At 48.1% G+C, this 17,255-nt stretch overlaps 1 protein-coding gene across 2 annotated transcripts in view; it reads right to left on the bottom strand.

Annotated features, from left to right (window-relative positions):
- Nucleotides 1-444: 444 nt before the first annotated feature.
- COL15A1 (collagen type XV alpha 1 chain) overlaps nucleotides 445-17,255 on the bottom strand; it is a 108,712-nt gene continuing 91,901 nt past the window's right edge. For both annotated transcript variants that reach the window (XM_043566328.1, XM_043566329.1), the window contains 11 exons: nucleotides 15,276-15,356; nucleotides 14,820-14,869; nucleotides 14,616-14,717; nucleotides 13,557-13,701; nucleotides 10,412-10,476; nucleotides 8,928-9,056; nucleotides 8,721-8,780; nucleotides 7,924-7,983; nucleotides 3,984-4,169; nucleotides 2,554-2,669; nucleotides 445-1,531 (listed from right to left, as the gene is read on the bottom strand). In XM_043566328.1, the coding sequence (XP_043422263.1) occupies nucleotides 1,318-1,531; nucleotides 2,554-2,669; nucleotides 3,984-4,169; nucleotides 7,924-7,983; nucleotides 8,721-8,780; nucleotides 8,928-9,056; nucleotides 10,412-10,476; nucleotides 13,557-13,701; nucleotides 14,616-14,717; nucleotides 14,820-14,869; nucleotides 15,276-15,356 (1,208 nt within the window). In that variant the 3' untranslated portion in view covers nucleotides 445-1,317. The remainder of the gene's footprint in view (nucleotides 1,532-2,553; nucleotides 2,670-3,983; nucleotides 4,170-7,923; nucleotides 7,984-8,720; nucleotides 8,781-8,927; nucleotides 9,057-10,411; nucleotides 10,477-13,556; nucleotides 13,702-14,615; nucleotides 14,718-14,819; nucleotides 14,870-15,275; nucleotides 15,357-17,255) is intronic.

Genomic DNA, 17,255 nt, shown 5'->3' with positions numbered 1-17,255 from the left:
GACCCGAAACAAGGGACTTCCTGAGCCCTAACTTTTTTTTTCCATTTATAAAGTGGAGCTAAAAATACCTACCTTGCAGGGTTATTAAGAAAGGTAAATGGGCCTTACAATAAGTCTGATGTTTAATAACTGGGAGCTGATATGGTTATTTTATCCCAACCTCCTTGAAAAAACAAGGCGGGCTTGCCCAAGGTCACGCACTGCAACAGTCATAGTTCACCCTGTTTTCCTCGCTGGGGTCCTTCTGCCCTACCCCATGCTGCGCCCTCCAAGTGGGAGACAACAGGCAGGGGTGGAGGAGCGTGACGGGAAATGCTCCTGTTCTCTGATCATCTCCCGAGGGCTGTGGAGCAGTGGCAGGGTTAGCAAACCCACCCCAGGGCCACTTCCACATCAGTGGTGGAGAATAAAGGAACTAGGGGAAAAGAGTCAAACAGAAGAAAGCACCTGGAAAAGACGTTTTTATGTTCACTTACATGGAAAAAAATCAAAGCATATAGCACAAATATATACGTGTCTCAGAAAATTCATCCTCATGAACCTGTTTGTTCAACGCCGTTATAATTCGAGAGTTGCCCCGCGAAAGTCATAAAATCTGGGGCAGAGGGTGGGGAGGGCCTGCCAAGGGAAAGGTAGTCTTACACATTATTTCTTTTCTAGTTTCAGATAATTTGGAGTTCAACCTTTTCCAGCAAGTCGGAGTTATATAAACAGATGCCATACTAAAATATTGTGTAAAAATCTAAAACTCCTAAAGCATGATGGCAAAAATATTTTAGGAAATAAACATTAGGGTCTGGTAATATCAGAAAATACAAATAGGATCATTTGAGCAGTTCTGTGTCTTTGTATGAACAGCAAAGGACGGATGTATATTATGGATGTATGGAGAATAAAGCATTCGGTCTGCACATAACTTAGGGTAACATTTCTAAACACTGACTTTGTGAGAAAACATGAAGGACATCTTACACTCAACAACAATGGTTAAAGGAAGAAATTACTTTCTGAAGGATGCAGTGGGCAGAAAGCCAAGGCCTTTGTTTTCAACTCGCTCTTAACCGTGCTGGGATGTGTTCACACTGCATGGGGTCTCCTGCAGAATCTATAGCACCGATAGATGGATCAGATTTTACTTTTTATCTGAGTCCTTTATGTCTTCAGTTTTGAGTGTATTGAGGTATGTTTTCTTTGGCTGCTGTTGTGACGGATGTGTAATAAACAATTAATATTTACAACATTTAAACATTTTCGATTTCAGTGTTGGCTCTTCACATAAGAAAAATTGGAAAACTCTTAAGAATCATTGGAGGGTCATTACTTCCTAGCATCTGTCATGAAACTGTTTTCGATACACAGAACAATTAGCCTATTAGCACAGCTATATGCTTTCTGGTCCAGAATCTTCCCTGTGCTCAGTGGGGAGGCCAGTCCCATGACAGCCATGTCGGCGGTTCGCCACGCTTCACAGTACTTATCCACAAGACGTACTCCATGGGTGCTGGAGCCGTGCCAGATGACCTTCTGGGGCCTGCAAAAGAATTGTGCCACGTTATTTTTGACATGTCACTTCTTTGTGGCCTATCCCATCGGTGAACAAGCTGGCCTAAGTAATGAACCAAGTCAGACTCCTGAGTCCTTCATGGTCTGGCCCCACATCATGGTCAGACCCCACCACTTGGAAAGTTGCTCTTTTTGGCTCGCTGAACATCCTGTATTCCGACCAGACCCAGCTTGGACTTTCTCAGATCAGACTCTCCACTTTTGTGAATCTGAACCTTTGCTCATAAGGTCTCTTAGCGTGGAGTAGCTTCTCTCTCATTTTCAGATCAGTGACCCCTTCTCATCTTCCAAAGTCCATTAAATGCTTCCTTTTACAGGAAGCCCTCGTAACTGTCAGCCCCAAACAAGGACGAATCTTTCCTCTGTGCTTGTGTCATCTTTATCTGTTTCTCCATTTTACAATCACAGTGTTCTGTCCAGAATTGTAGCTGGTTCGTGTCTGTCTTCCCCTGTAGACCATGAGCATTGTAAGGGCATGGGGTCATGTAGTTTATTACTGTGCCTTTCGGGGGGGCATCAGGCCTGGCATAGGGTAGACACTGAGGAAAGCTTTGCCAGTTCATTCTGATCTTAATGAGCACACGTATTGAAAGAATTAGAGCACAGCTCCCACAGCACAGGGTTAAAGGGTCACTAAGAACAGTGTTCCTTACCAGGTATCGAGTGCCTACTGCATGTTGGACAGTCTAATACTTACCATTTGATGCTCACAGCACTCCTAGGGGATAGATGTGATTATTTTGACCATTTTACAGACAAGGCAGCTGAGGCTCAGAGAGTGGGAGAACCTGGAAAGGTCCTTTATTAAGGTACTGGACTCAGGTCCCCTGGCTGCGAGGCCAGGACTCTCTCCATGGCCCTCAGCTGGCTCACTGAGGCTCAGTCTAGCAACAGCCCAGAGGGGCAGCTGGTAAAAACATCGCATTGTTAGAATGTCTCTTAAAACAGTCTATAGCCCCATATACTTTGAGGGCTTCTACCTTTACTTACCAGGAAGGATCTGTCATCACGTCTCGGCCATCAAACGAGTATATTGGAACATGTGTATTGAACTGACCTCCGTGGCCAGAAAAAATTGAGTCCCAATTATTGAAAAGTACTTGGCCCTATGGAGATAGAAATGCTACATTGGAATTCTTCTGCCATCAGCCTGCAAATGGACTGGCTATTTATTCATTCTTCAAGGCCTGCACACCACCTCACACCAAAGCCACCAGCCCCAATCCCAGAGCCTGGACAGAGTGGGAGTTCAGGAGCTGTTTGTGGTTTGAGTTCATCATCCATCCCTGAACCTTTTTGGTTTTATGGTCTTATTTCTTGTGGTAATTTCTCTTATCATATGTGTATGAAGGCTGCTCCCCAACCAAAGTGTGTTTCACGTCTTCACTAATTTTTATCTTAAAAATTTTATACATATACACCAAACTCCAAATCTGTGCCAGGCCTTTGTCAATCTACACTGTGGGTGATACAGAGATGAATCTCTTACTTCTTTTCCTGAAGGAGCCCAGTTGCCTTCAGTTATTTGTATTCCAAGAATACCAACAATTTGGGTGAATGTGGCAGAAGAGAACCTCAGGAGAAGGGATGGAAAGTGCCAGCTATGGGGTCAGGATGGAACTTGCTAGCCTCAAGGTACCAAACTGGAGCACTGGGGTCATAGGGACTTAAGGGTCTTAAAGCACTTTTGAGATATGGGGAGAGGTCAGGATCCAGGATGGGTCTGAGCAGTAACTGAGCTGTCCCTCTGTAGCCTTAAAGGAGCCGGCTATTTCCATGGAATAACGGGAGGCCTACAAGGCCCTGCCTGGCCAGTGAAAGGGGGCAGAGAAATGTCTGGCAGGTTTGGGCAGCTTAGATATGTGGAGAGGACCAAAGTAGGGTGCAGGATGACGTGGCTCCGCTCTGGGACCAGTGCTAAGTAGCTCTTCTCTGGTGCCATCCAGTCAATGCCCTACAGAAATCAGCCTCGGGTGGAACTGACGGCCCTGGACTGAGAGTCAAGGAAAGGAATTCTGGTTGGTAGTGACTTCCGGGCAAACTCTCTTCTCCCTCTGAGCCTCAGTTTCCTCATCTGACAACCTGAGGAGAGGAAAGAACAACTCCCTCTTTTATTGGAAGTATCTGTTAAGATAATGGATATACAGTAAACATTTTAAGAGCTATGTAAGCGAAAGAGGGGATTATTATTCCTTCCTTTTGTCTGCCCCAAGAGTCGTACTGTCCAAGGGCCACTGTAAATACAAGGAAACTGAAGCACAGAGAGGTTAAACTGACCCACCCAAAGTCACATAGCCAATCAGAGGCAGGTGAGGTCTCGGACCAGTCCACTTCTGATGATGTCAGGAAGTGGCAGTTGCCTACAGACTCTGTGGAGACCAGTGTGCCCGGGAGACAATGGGAAGAATACTTATTTTTACCTTGAGGTTCACTATTGGAAGGCTATATCTCTCTGCTTTCCTCACAACCGTGGAGAGGTCTTGCAAATGGGACGATAAGAATGCTCGATAGGTGGACAACAGTCCCGCAGCCCTGGCCTGCTGGAAGCACTGAAAGTCAGCTCGAATGTCTCCAGAAAATGGCGTGTTCAGAGCGACCAAGTGCAGCTGAAAAAGGGAAGTGAGAGAAAAGACAGTGCAGTTAGTTAAAAAGCAAACCCCAACCCCCACACCCATCTCATGTTCCTAGTAAGATCCCAGACTTGCTGGGATGGAAGGCGCTAGAGGTCATCATATTCAGCCTCCACCTGACAGTGGCATTCCAGCCCCAGCCTGACCATCTCCAAGGCAGGAGAGCTCAGATCCCAGGCAGGCTGCTTCAGCTCTCTGAACAGCTCTAAACGGTGGAAATTTCTTCCATATATGAAACAAAAAACAAAACAAAACAGAGCACTTCAGAGATCTGAATCTAGTGTGCAGGCCATTTGCTGGAAGCTTCTGGGTATGTCCTAGTTCAGCTTCCAGGAGGGTTTTGAGTGGCTCTGGTCCTGGATCCCAGAGCTACACCAAGCTTTCTGACCTTGCCCTTTCTTCTACCTCCCCAGTAGGCCTGGGGCTGATTGTGAGAGGCCCAGAGGGAAAGGCACTGAAAGGAGAAGGTCATGACATTTATCGCTAAGACTGCTGGGCAGACCCTTTTAGAAACTAGGGGTCGCACAGTAATTCTAGCCTTGCATTCCTGCCACTTTGGTCAGCAGCCAAAATAAAAGTCCTTCCATAGTCTTGTTTTCTCCCATACTTCCTCCCTCAAAACCCATCCCTGGTTCCCGGCCTTTGTGCTGTGCCCTCTGGAATAATACATTCTGTGGCATGTGTCCAGGAGCGGTCCTTTCCCTCCTCGATGTCACCTCAGGAGTGGCTGTCCTCTCATCAGCATAGAGCTGGGAGGGCTGGTGCAGACCCTGTGTCCAAGTCTCCAGAAAAGAAAAATATTTCAAACGATCTCAAACCAAAGGGCATGCAAATGAGCCCTGTGTGGCGAGGTGGGAGGTGGTCGGTGTTTCTCTCCGCACATCTGCGCTGTCTCTCAGGTCTGAATGAGACCCGGCACCAAGCGTCTCTGTGGCCCAAGTGCCACCATATTGGCACTCTTCTGCTCCTCCAGCGTCCACCCGGTTGGGCACAGCTTGCCGTGAAGTACAACATCCAGACTGCTCCACGCAGTCCCTGCCCGTCTCTGGACCTTCTTCTCCATTTCACCATCCCCTTCCTGCCCCATTTTGAAGAGAACAGACTCCAAGCTCGCAACATCCCCCAATTTCCTCCTTTTTATTCATCCTTGTTTTGCCCGTATCACCAGGCTGGATAGAGGTCCAGGTCAAGCACACCGCCCCTTCCAACTGAGACAAGACTTCCCCTGCAGCCCTCCTAGCAGCAGCCCTTAGCATGGGGAGGGGGCTACAGCATGCTGCTCACTCACCACGACCACCTCCAGGCCACCGGACTTGTAGTCTCACATACAAACTCTGTCTTCCTCCCTCCCATGTATCTGCAGACTGTAGCACCTGAGGCAAGAGGCCCTCTGGTCTCATCATCTTCCAACCAGTGGGTTTCTGGTGGCCACACCCAAGGGCAGTCACAGGAGGATGGTGTCCCCATACCAGGGGACACCTAGGAAAGGTGCAGAGGTGAGCACAGGGCTTCCCTGCCATGCCTCCAATCCCACCTGTCTCCACTTCTCTTTCCTTAAAAAAGTACATAGAGAACTGTCTGGAATGATGGCTGTTTCTGAATGGTGGGACTGGGGGCTTTGGTGCCCTTACGTCTATATTTCTCTAAGTGCCAGAACATTTTTTATGACGAACACGCTATCATTTTTATGAAGACAAGAATGTTTCAACAATCAAATGTTAAAAGGGTGATTCTGTGGATGGTTGTAGTTTTGGTAAAGTTACAGCCATGTCCCGTTTCCTTCTCCATTCTTTTTATTTATCGTCCAAATGTTCTAAAAAAGCAGATTACTTTAGAATTTATAAAATGTTATTTTAAAAATCCTTCAGCCGCTGCCCTAACTTCTCCCCTTCACGGCTGAGCTTTTGGTAGGGTTACCTACACACGCCTCTCTTTCCTCACCTCACCTCCCATTTATTCCTCAAGCAGAGGGAATCTCGTCAGCACCCCCTCACGCTCCAGAAGTGCTTTTCTCTGGCTTCTAAATTTGGAGAACACCATTTAGTTCTTTTGATGGACCTCCTGGAAGCATGTGACGCGGCTGGCTTCTACCTTGTTTGGCATTCTTTCTTCCTCTCTGGCTATGGCTTCTATTTGTTCTCACGTTTCTTCCATCAGTTCCTTTTGCTTCTGCTCCTCACAGTCCAAACTCTTCTCAGGGTGCAGATTCTCTTTTGGGAATCCTAGCGCCCTCCCTCACCATTGCCAGGGCTCGGTTGAAGACTCCCAGATCTGTATCTCCGGATAAGGCCCCTTATCTGCCTCCCTCCGGGTGGCCTCCACTCAGGTCTCCTACAGGTGCCCGCACTCAGTGGGCCCTGGATGAGGTCCTGCCTGACAAGTAGCAGCACTGCAGGAAACCCATTTCTGGTGGCTGCCGAGTCCGTGGCTTGTTTTTCGAAAATGTCCCCACAACGCTCGCTAAAAAGAGTGGCCTTAGGTCAATCTCCTTCTCTTGGCTGCTGTTGATCTGGCTGGGAGTGGGCAATTAGCCCAAGGGGACCCATGTAGACTACCTCTCCCCAGACTCTGAATGGGGTGAGGTAGCACTGGGCTCTGCAGCTGCAAGATCACATGGAGCGGAGGCCAGGATCAGTGCCATGGCAACCCAAAGTGGTGTGTGCGAGCTTTGTGGATGTAACCTACATCTGCACGTTGGGGTGGGGGCGGAAGGGAGGCGGGAAGAAAGACCCTTGCAGGAGCTGGTCCGTAGAGAGAGAGGAGCAGACTAATAGCAGGGACAAGAGTCCACAGACCCAGTTGTACTTCCTGCAATTGAGTGCCAGGAGGTTCCTGCAATTATCTGAACAAAATCTTCACGTAAGCTAGTGAAGGAAAAGGGTCAGAATTTTAATTCCGGTAACAAAATGATCCTTGGGAAGGAAACCAGCACCACTCAATTACCCAAGCAGAAACCTGGGCATCATTCCTGATTTCCCTCATCCTTGCTGCCCCGTTTCCATACCAGTGACCTAATCTGTCACTCTCCTATCTCCTTAATTTCTCTCCAATCTTCCTATTTTTCTACATGTTCACTGCTGTGATCCTGGTTCAGATAAAACAACAGCCACCTAACTGTCTTTGGGCCCCTGGTCCTGTTCCCTCCACTTCATTTGTACACTGTAACCAAGATAATTTCTCAAATGCCAATCTTATAGACCCTTTTCTTGTTTAAGACCCTTCAGTGGCTGCCCAGTGCCCACTGGAAAAAGTCAAAGTCCTTAGCTAGGATTACCAGCTCTCGATGACAAGTCTCTGCCTTCTGCAGACTCACCTTCTCCCTTCTCTACCTTGAGCTCTGCCTCTCCGGCCAGACTGACATACTTAAAACGACACAAAAGCACACTTCTCTCTTTTGCCTCCCTCTGTTCCAAATCCCCTCTGCCTCAAATGCCCGCTCTCTACCCCCCACCTGGGTCCCTCCTTCTCTCAGCTCTCCTTTAGGCCTTAGTGTAGAGGTCACCCCCTCTAAAGATGCCAGAATTCTTTGATGTTCCTCACACCCCCAGCCCCCTTTGTTGGCCTTGCCCCAATGACTTACCACACTACTGTAACTACCTGTTTTTTTGTTTGCCCCTCTCTCTAGTCTAGATGCACCTTGAGGGTGGGAAGTGCATACCACGCACGGGGCCTAGCACACAGTAGACACATAGCTCAACATCTGCAGGATAAATGCATGAATTATACTTACTGCAGGCCTCTGGTAATTGACACTTGACAGAGACATCAGTGGAGGCTGTGGCTGATGGGGCTGTTATGGGAAAGACAAAAACAAACAGTCCTGAATATGCATTCAAACTGTTCTTCAGAGTACACGGAGGTTCACGAGTGATGTCTCTCGAATAGATACTTTAAATAGCTTGCCATTGTTTCGGGGGCCGCTCTTAATTGCCAAGAGTTTCATGTCCCCATGCAGAAATGATCCTCAGAAAGGGAGGGGATATTCTCAAATCTTTTACAGAGAACACTGAACCAAGGAAGAGGAAGACCCATGTTTCATAGTCAACACATTCACTTAATAGAACAGTCAACTCTTGAGAGCCTCGGTTTCCTCAGCTGCAGAATGGGGATGACAAGGCCTGCCTCAAAGGGTTGCTGTGGGGCTGAAAAAGGGACAATGGAAGCTGCCAACGTTCCCAGGCAAAGAAATCTCAGAGTGCAAAAACTAAAGGGCTCTTCTAGATTGCTTATGCCGGCCATCATTTCACGGGTAAATAAACTGAGGCTGAGAGTGGGCAAGCCTCTTGCCCAAGAGGATTCAGCTATGATGTGGAAACAGCAGCTCTCCTGCCTCTGGGTCCAGTTCTTCCTCTGCTCTACTAACGAGAACATTCTGTTGGCACTTGGCAATCTCTGGGCTTCCACCAGATACTAAACCATGCAGAGCTGGCTGGCCAGAGCTTGGAGAGCTTGGTTCTGGACAGCAAGGGGGACTCAGAAGCTGCTGCTGAGGGAGGGAGCGAGAAGTCAGGCAGGGCAACCACTCACATTGCTGGAGAGCGCAGGAGGCGGCGGGCTGTCCTCGGGAATGGGGATCAGTTCTCCCAGCTTAAGGAAAACAGGACATTGAAAATGAGACATCAGCTAGAAACTGTTGGGCTATTTTCAAAACAGAAAAATGGTGCTTCCAGGGGTCGATTGTTATTTTTAAGAGGGGATTTGGAGGCATTTTGTTAAAAGAAGCTTAAAAATTACCTGCAATTTCTTCCACCCATCTCGGACACGAATAAAGAAGTCCGTGCTGTCCCTCAGGTAGATGAACGTCCCTTCGATAACCAAATGTGCTTTCTGCAGCATATCATCCATGCTGCTAAATGCCGTAACCTGTCAGGAAATTTTAAATTCCAGACAGTGCAGTCACCATTAGAGCGGTGGTACCATCTGAAAAATCGGCCTTTGCAAATGCAAACAGGCGCCATCCCCCGAGAGCCAATGAAAAGGCTCACTGTGCCTTAGAGAGACATGTACCTTGGTTAATAACCAAATGATATTCTTTTCGAGGAAATGAAAACATGAGTTGGCTTAGAACATAAATCGAAACTGTAATAAATAAATGAGAACAGAAAGATAATATTCCGTGAGCGCAAAGACATTAAAAAGCTGTAAACAGAGTTATCTTTGTGGAGTCTTGGCATTAGCGAAGTCGCGGGTGAGCTCTGCGAAAAGCACACTTCCTTTGTGTGAGCCGCTTAGCAGCACTGACGTTAATTGCGTTTACCTCATGCTACTCCTTAAAGAGTTTCAAGTTTGTTTTCATTTGGAATAAGAAAGGCAAGCCAATGAGCGATGCCAGTTAAGTTTTGAATCCGTTTTGCCCAGCTGGGTAGTTGTAACATTAAATACATGATAGAAAATCGCGGTCCGCAATTTGTCTAGGAAATGGCCGAAGATTCGACATCCATCTTGGCAAATCCAGGAGCAGACATAGAAGCTGCAGAAATCTATCGAAAAGCATCAAGTCTTAAAGAAATTATCAGTCCAAGAGAGCTTTTACTTTTCGTTTCAACTGAGAAAGATTATAAAATATTAATTTTCACCTAGCCTTGAAAATAATGACTTTGTGCAGCAAGATGGCTCGGAAATCCCCCAAAGACGCCAGATATCAAAATTCCGTCGTCTGCTGGACGGTTTTTTCATCTGGCAGACAAATTTTCCAGTTAAATCCAGCCAAGATCCAAGAGCATTCCCAGGACTCCTGACATCCTTGTGAGGTATTTGTGCCTCTTCCTGTGCATCATAATAGGGTCTGAGTGCTACCTCCCCCCTGCGCCAGTGGTGTGTAGGGTGATGAATGTGCAAGAGCCATCCTCTGGCAGGAGAGAGAAGGCTGAATTGCCCAGGGCCAATCTGACCAGCACAGGACCTGCTGCCATATTGTTTCTACTCTCGTGCTTATGTTTTTTGATGTAATACAATCGGTTCCTGTTACAGTCTAGTGAATTAAGGATCAGGAGCGTGGAACCAAAATCATCAATGGTTTTGTAGTCTGTATCTTTTTACTTAATAAGTCACCCACAGAGGTAATACATGCCCTCCGAATGTGGAGTTGTACCGATTCTATTGCCATGGAGGTCTAATTCTTACATAAGAAGCGTGCCGGCCCCTAAACGCTACAGCTGAAGTTCTAAGTAAATCCACCCAGAGCAGAAGAGAGAATACACACTGATAATAACACTGACCAGGTTTCTGGATCCGGGAAGCCCTGGCTGTCCTGGAGGGCCGGGTGGGCCTGGAAGGGCCACAGCTAAGACAAAGCAGAAAAGACAAGTTACAAAAAAAGCACGCTCTCTGAAAAGTGCCTCAGATGTCTGCTGGTCACTGAGGGGAGTGTTCACCACCTTATTCGGAGCTCTGCACTTTGCAACTGCATCTTGTAGGGGGCGTGGGCCCAGCCTGGGACTCTGACACATTGGCAGGTTTGGGAAAGATCTGGGGTTCTTGACTGTAGCCTTGCAGGAAGCCACGCTAGGACTTCTGGGTTTTGTAAGTGAATAAATTATTGGTGCTTCTGTTGTTTATATAGGTCAGTCTGTGCTGAGTTTCCAAATATGTCCTGACTCACGCAAGTTACTTCACCCTAGAGACAAGCCAGTAACTGCTACACAGAGGCCAGCAGGCTCAGAAAGAGGAAGAAAGGTGCTGGGGCTGCAGGAGGACGGGGTAGTGCAGCGACAGTTTCGTCACCTGTGAAATGTAAACAAGCGTTTCTCCTTCACTGGGCTGAGGTGAGAACCGAGAAAAGATACACACTACATAGCACCCAACCAGGGGCTCTCAGCGTTTGAAGAGTCAGTGCCCTCTTCCCCTAGAACAATGCACATGGCTGTGCTCTCCTTCTACCTCTGTAACCTCCCCAAATCTGCAAAGCTCTTGGCAGTGAAGGATGTTTTCACAAGTCCCAGTAAAATTACTGTACGAGATTTTCCAAGTCACGTAAACAGGTCTGCAGTTCTGGCACAGGACCTGAAAATCACGACATAGGTGGCGAACGTCTAGTGAGGGGAGGGTCAGAGGACTTGGATTTGGACCCCAGCCTCGTCTCCCACTAGGATTTGTGACCTCGAGCAAGTCTCTAACCTCTCTGAGCCTCAGTGTCTTCATCCATGAAATGGGTTTTATAGTAATATCCATTTCCTCTCCCTCCCGGGGTTGCTGTGAAGATTAAATGGGATAATTGGTATGAGAGCATTTTGTAAACTGTGGGTTGTGGGCATTACGTGAAGGGCAATCCTTCAGCGGAGCGAGGAGCCGTGGGCAGCATCCCATACAGAGCTGCTATGAACAACCGATTCTCCACGTCCTGTAATATCCTTCCCCCTCCTGCAACTCCTGCTCATCCTTCAAGGTTATGTTGGCACCTGTGGTTTTATCTGCCTAGCACCTTCCTTTTTTGTGGGACTAGTATCCTCACCCTCTCTTAAGATCTTCCCCATCCCCTCTACCACCATTTGGATTCAGGAGGCACTGCCTCGTTGTTATGTGACCGCACCTTCTGGCCACAGGTGACTGGCCCAAGGTTGGGTATCTGGGCCAGGATGGGTTAGACAGAATTCGATCCTACGTCCTCCACCCCAGGACCTCACAAACTAACACCAAGAAGGAAGGCCAAGATTTCTAGCTGATTGTGGAAGCTCTGAGTTGTCAGTAACCATATTTCCCTTCATGCAGAGGATGTGGTCTGTGGTGAAGAAGCATGAAGCTAGCATACAGAGAGAAGCCATGACAAGAGATGGCCAGAGAATCCTCACAGGGGTTGAGTCCCCGGTTCCGGCTGTGCCTGAGGTCCCGCTGCATGCCGGCCCCTCCGATAAGTTAATGATTCACCTCCTTCACGTCCAATAAATCTCCCTTTTGCTTAAGCTAGTTGGAGTTACATTTCCTTTTTTTTTTTTTTAAATTTTAATGTTTTATTTGTTTTTGAGAGAGAGACAGAGACAGAGAGCAAGCAGGGGAGAGGCAGAGAGAGAGAGAGAGAGGGAGACACAGAATCCAAAGCAGGCTCCAGGCTCCCAGCTGTCAGCACAGGGCCTGATGCAGGGCTCGAACTCATGAACCCTGAGATCATGACCTGAGCCGAAGTTGGATGCTTAACTGACTGAGCCACCCAAATGGCCCCCACCCATTTTTTATTTGAGGAAGTGAGGTAGCTATGGGTAAGGAGAGTTTTTATAGAGTTAGAATCAGTGCTGGTCCTCAAGTCCCTTAAGGGCCAAGCATTGACAAAGCAGTCAAGGAGTTTCCACCCACACATGAAAAGACGTTCCACACCATTAGACCTCAGGGAAAGGCACCGGCAGGATATCACTGCACGTGAATGAGTGATGGCTAGAATAAACAATATAGGACAATAATAAGTGTTGGTGAAAATAAGGAAAGCCTCGAAGCTTTGTGCACTGCCAGTGGGAACGCAAAAATGGCACAGCCACTTTGGAAAGCAGGTTAGCAGTTCCTCAAACAGTGAAACAGAGTGAACATACATTCTTCCACCCAGCAATTCCACTCCTGGGTAAACACCCAGGAGAGCTGCAAACATATGTCCACACAAAGACTTGTGCATGAGTGTTTACAGCAGCGTTATTCTTTTTTTTTTTAATTTTTAAGTTTATTTATTTATTTTTGAGAGAGAGAGAATGGGGGAGGGGTAGAGGAGCCTGATGCGGGGCTCGGACTCACAAACCATGAGATTATGACCTGAGCCGAAACCAATAGTCAGACACTTAACCAACTGAGCCACCCAGGCATCCCTACAGTGTTATTATTAATAGCCAACAAGTGGAAACGACCCAAATGTCCACCAACTGATGAATGGATAAACAAAATGTACTATGTCCACACAGTGGAAGATTATTAAGTCATAACAAGGAACGAAGTACTGACACATAATACATCATGGAGGATGCTGAGTGGAAGAAGCCAGACACAAAAGGCCACACATTGTTATTATCCCATTGATAGGACATGTCTAGAGTAGGCAAATCCTGAGAGATAAAAAGTGAATCTTCAGGTGCCCAGGTCTGCGGGGAGGAGAGAATGAGGACTGAATGCTAGTTGGTGCAGGGTGTCTTTCTGGGGTGATGAAAATGTTCTGGAATTAGAGACAGGTGATGGCCGCATAACCTTGTGAATACATTAAAAACCACTGAAGTGTACACTTTAAATGGGTGAATTTTATGGCATTAGAATTACACATCAATTTTTTAAAAAAAGGAAAGAAAGAAAGCTCCAACCTGGAAATAGTTCTCTGTCATACAGTGTGGCTCTGACATGCCTGCCCGATGTGGTGACCCTGAGCTCAACAGCAGGGATGGCATTCACAGTACTAACCTGCTCCGAGGATAGCTGGTGGTCCTGGTGGCCCTGGGGGGCCCGGGGGCCCAGGTGAACCAGGTCTTCCAAAGCCAGGAGGCCCAGGCAGGCCAGGAGCACCAGGGGGTCCCTGGGGCCCGACGACAGTCTCCCCTTTCTGCCCCTGTCAAGGCAAGAGCATAGTAACAGTAGAGAGAAAGCAACTGTAAGTCCCAGTAATCACTGTAAGTCCCAGCTCTTCTTTGTGTGAGGATGTTTGTAAAAAGTCAATAAATACGAGCTATTGCTATCATTATCCTCCAATCTGGGCACAACTCAGGTGTAAGACCTAAAGAACAGCAACCCAGTCATTACGTTCAATGTCACTGCATACAACCCCAGAGAGCCCTGGAGTCGGGAGGGCCCAGACTTTGCATTTCACAGATTAAGAAACCCAGGCACAGAGAGAATTATGCTTGTCCAAAGTGTCAAAGCAAATTAGCAGCAGAGGTAGAAGTAGAATCCTGGTCTCCTGGCTTTGCTGGAGTCTGCCCTCATGGTGAGCTCTGTCTGGGACCAGGGTTTGCTTCTGGTTCCTGAGGGTCATGATCTGGTCATAATCTCACTGGAGACATAACTTGAATTTCTCTTGTGAGCTGGAGAAACCTGGCGTCCTAAGAAGACCAAGCCTATCTAGGGGCTCCTTCTTTCGCGAGATTTCAGAAGAATCAAATAGCCCCTCTAAAAATATCTCCCTCACCTTCCATTCTGCCTTTATTATCTGATATGTTCACCATTAGTTAGTAACTCCTTGGGTTGAGCAAATTTTCCACCGTTGACATGAATAAGGCTGTGTGGTTAATGACCTGGAAGTTACCTGAACGCATATGACATGGCCAGCTCCCTTTCCTCCATGGTCCTCAGCCAACATCCCTGTTGGTAAGTAAATACGAGGGAGAGAGGCCGATGCCCAACTCCTACCTCCAGCTTGTGGTGCTGTGACAGACCCTTGACTCTCCAACTGCCTAGTCCCACTGGGGTGCGTCAGGGAAGGCTGTGATTCACTGAGGAAAATGGCGAGGAAAAATCACTACTTACAACCAGGCCGGGACTTCCTGGTAGTCCTGGAGGCCCTGACACAAAGAAGTCACCATGAGAGTCTCCTTTTTCTCCTTTGATCCCCCTGTCTCCATTCTCCCCCTGCAAGCAGAGAACATTCAATAAGAGTAAGGCGAACCAGTGCATACCGTGAGCTCGAGAACTTGGAAACACAGGCCAAATGTCTGGTAGAGAGATACTCACCTTCAAACTGTTTAGAAGGTATCTCAGGTAGGTCGGGTCCACTGGAGGGCCTGAAAAAGAAGTGCTGCGTAAAATTCACCACCGTAATCTCAGAAATTCAAAAATAAACTCTCCAACTTGGCATCCATCATTATTCCCCAGTGGAAGTGCCCCCACATTGGTTTAGCTAACAGAGTGGGCACTGGCCTTGGAGGCAGAAACGAGTCCTTGGCTGGGCCCCACAACCCAGACACTGTGGGATCCTGAGCATGTCACTGGCCCTCTTTGGGCCTTGCTTTGCACAGGAACTTCTGGTCTCTTTTGACAGTGTTCCATCTTGGACCCATGACTGGGTCTCTCTAGAACTCCATGGAGCTTGTGGTCAGGGTGGTAATATAATCCGTCTTACTTTCTAGCTCAGCTGGATTTCTCAGGAACAGAAATCAAAGGCAAGATCCAGAACAAGAGATAAAATACCTGGTGGTCCCTGGGCCCCCTGGTCGCCTTTTTCTCCTTTTGAGCCGGGAAGACCCCAGGATCCTTTTTCTCCTTTAACACCTGCCATCAAATACACATATATTTTATATATATATAAAAAAATACTGCGGAAAATCACCTTCATTCTATATAAAACGTTTCTGTGACAAGTTTTCAAATTGAGCCCTTTTAGCAAAGTCCACTCAATAAACAAAGGCCTATTGAGGGTATGAAATCGTTTGCTAAATTATGGGGAGGGCAGAGGTAGATACATCAGATGCAATTCCTGACCTTCAAAAGCTCGGTCTCTGTGGGAAGATGGACACGGTGAAGGGTAATGTGAAGCAGGAGGCAGTAAGTGCTGTCTCTAAGGTGCCAGCAATGCACAGTGGAGGCCCAGCAGAAGCTACAGTTAACTCTGTCTCAGACAGCTTCGTGCACACAGCCTGAGGGCTCAACACCCAGTCAGGCCTCCAGTCCCATCTCATCTGTGTGTGTGTGTGTGTGTGGCATGGTGGGATAGGGGAGGAGGGGAACCTTCCAGGTTCCCTCAGAGGACCATAAGGGTGCGAAGTATTCCAGGCACAAAGTTGGAAGGATGCCAACTGTGTACCCCACCACCACCCCTCAGGATTTGTGAGAAGCACTCTCTCTCTCTCCAACTCTTTTATAGCGGGGGAGAGGCACGGAGGGAGCCTTCCAAAAGTTCAACATTGGGAAAGGGAAGCAATCCCCTTTCCCCACTTTGATGGGTGGGGTAGACACTAGATCTCCGAATTCCTAGTTCCCAAGAGATGTGACAGATCGACCCAGCAGTGCCCTCGGGCCGAGAGATGGGGTTTGGGTGCTCAGGCTTCCCGGCACGGGAGGAGTGTGAGTACCAGAGGCCCAACGCCACCAGCTGGGGGTCCCCTGGGAGATGCAATCACAGGGCCAGGGCGGCAGCGCCTCCACCCTCCCTGGTGAGATCACAGGAGTGGTGAAGCCCAGAGAAGGGGATGGTGAGCTCGATCACCACCACCGATGTGGCTGCTTATCTCACGAAGCGGGAGTAACAACCACCAGTAAGTAGCAGGACACAGGCTCACCAGGGGCTGTCCTGTCCAGAAAGGTCTCTTCCCTCCCCTGTCTCCCAGAGTGGCCCCGTGGGGATGGGGGAACCACCAGGGATCTGAGACAGCAAATCCAGCTCTACCCCGCCTCCCCAAGGTCCCCCTTGCACCAGGGGCAGGGGGAGCCTTGAACTGGATCTGAGCATGGAGGGTGGAAACAGTCTGGACCTTATAACCAAAACCAACAGAAAACCCATGGGGCCAGATAACATCAGGAAGACCACAGCCTGGCGGGCCATGGACAACAGAGCAGAGCCAGAGGTCAGTATTGGGGAAAAAATGACTCTTCCCTGTTTAAACTGCAAGTGCTCAGACCTCTCAGTCTGAGGGACACACAGAGGGAGAGAGAGTGTGGGGACAGGGGACCAGAGCGACTGCTCCCCTGCAGACTCCTGTCTCCTGGCCTATGCCCCTTGCTGACATTTACTAATCGGATACCTAGAGCCAGCGCCTCTCACACTTTCCTGTGCAGACACAGTAGGGGGCTTAAAGTGCAGCCTCTGATTCAGCAGGTCTGCAGTGGATCTTACACTTGATCTTAGCCCAAAGGCCCGAGAAGCGATTGAGACGCTGCATTTCTAACACGCCTCCAGAAGATGCTAATGCTGCTGGTCCAAAAACACTTTGAAGCAAAGGTCTTCTGAGCTCCCATAGCCCTTCCCTGTATTAGTTCTTGGTATATTACATTAGAATGATTTTTAAAATAGTTCTATCTAAAGGAGTCTAAGGGCCCGGGTGGCAAGAATGGTGTAGGATTCATCTGCCCAGTGCACGGGATAGATTCACACACTGTGGCCTCGGTGGATGCTTTATGAACAAATTAACAAATAAACAGCCAACCTGAGTACTTCCTGCTGGCTGGAAGTCC

The sequence above is a fragment of the Prionailurus bengalensis genome, chromosome D4 (assembly GCF_016509475.1).
Source record: "Prionailurus bengalensis isolate Pbe53 chromosome D4, Fcat_Pben_1.1_paternal_pri, whole genome shotgun sequence".
NCBI classification, from domain to species: Eukaryota; Metazoa; Chordata; class Mammalia; order Carnivora; family Felidae; genus Prionailurus; species Prionailurus bengalensis.
The sequence above is the reverse complement of the archived record's forward strand: the minus strand, read 5'-3'. Positions and strand labels throughout refer to the sequence as shown.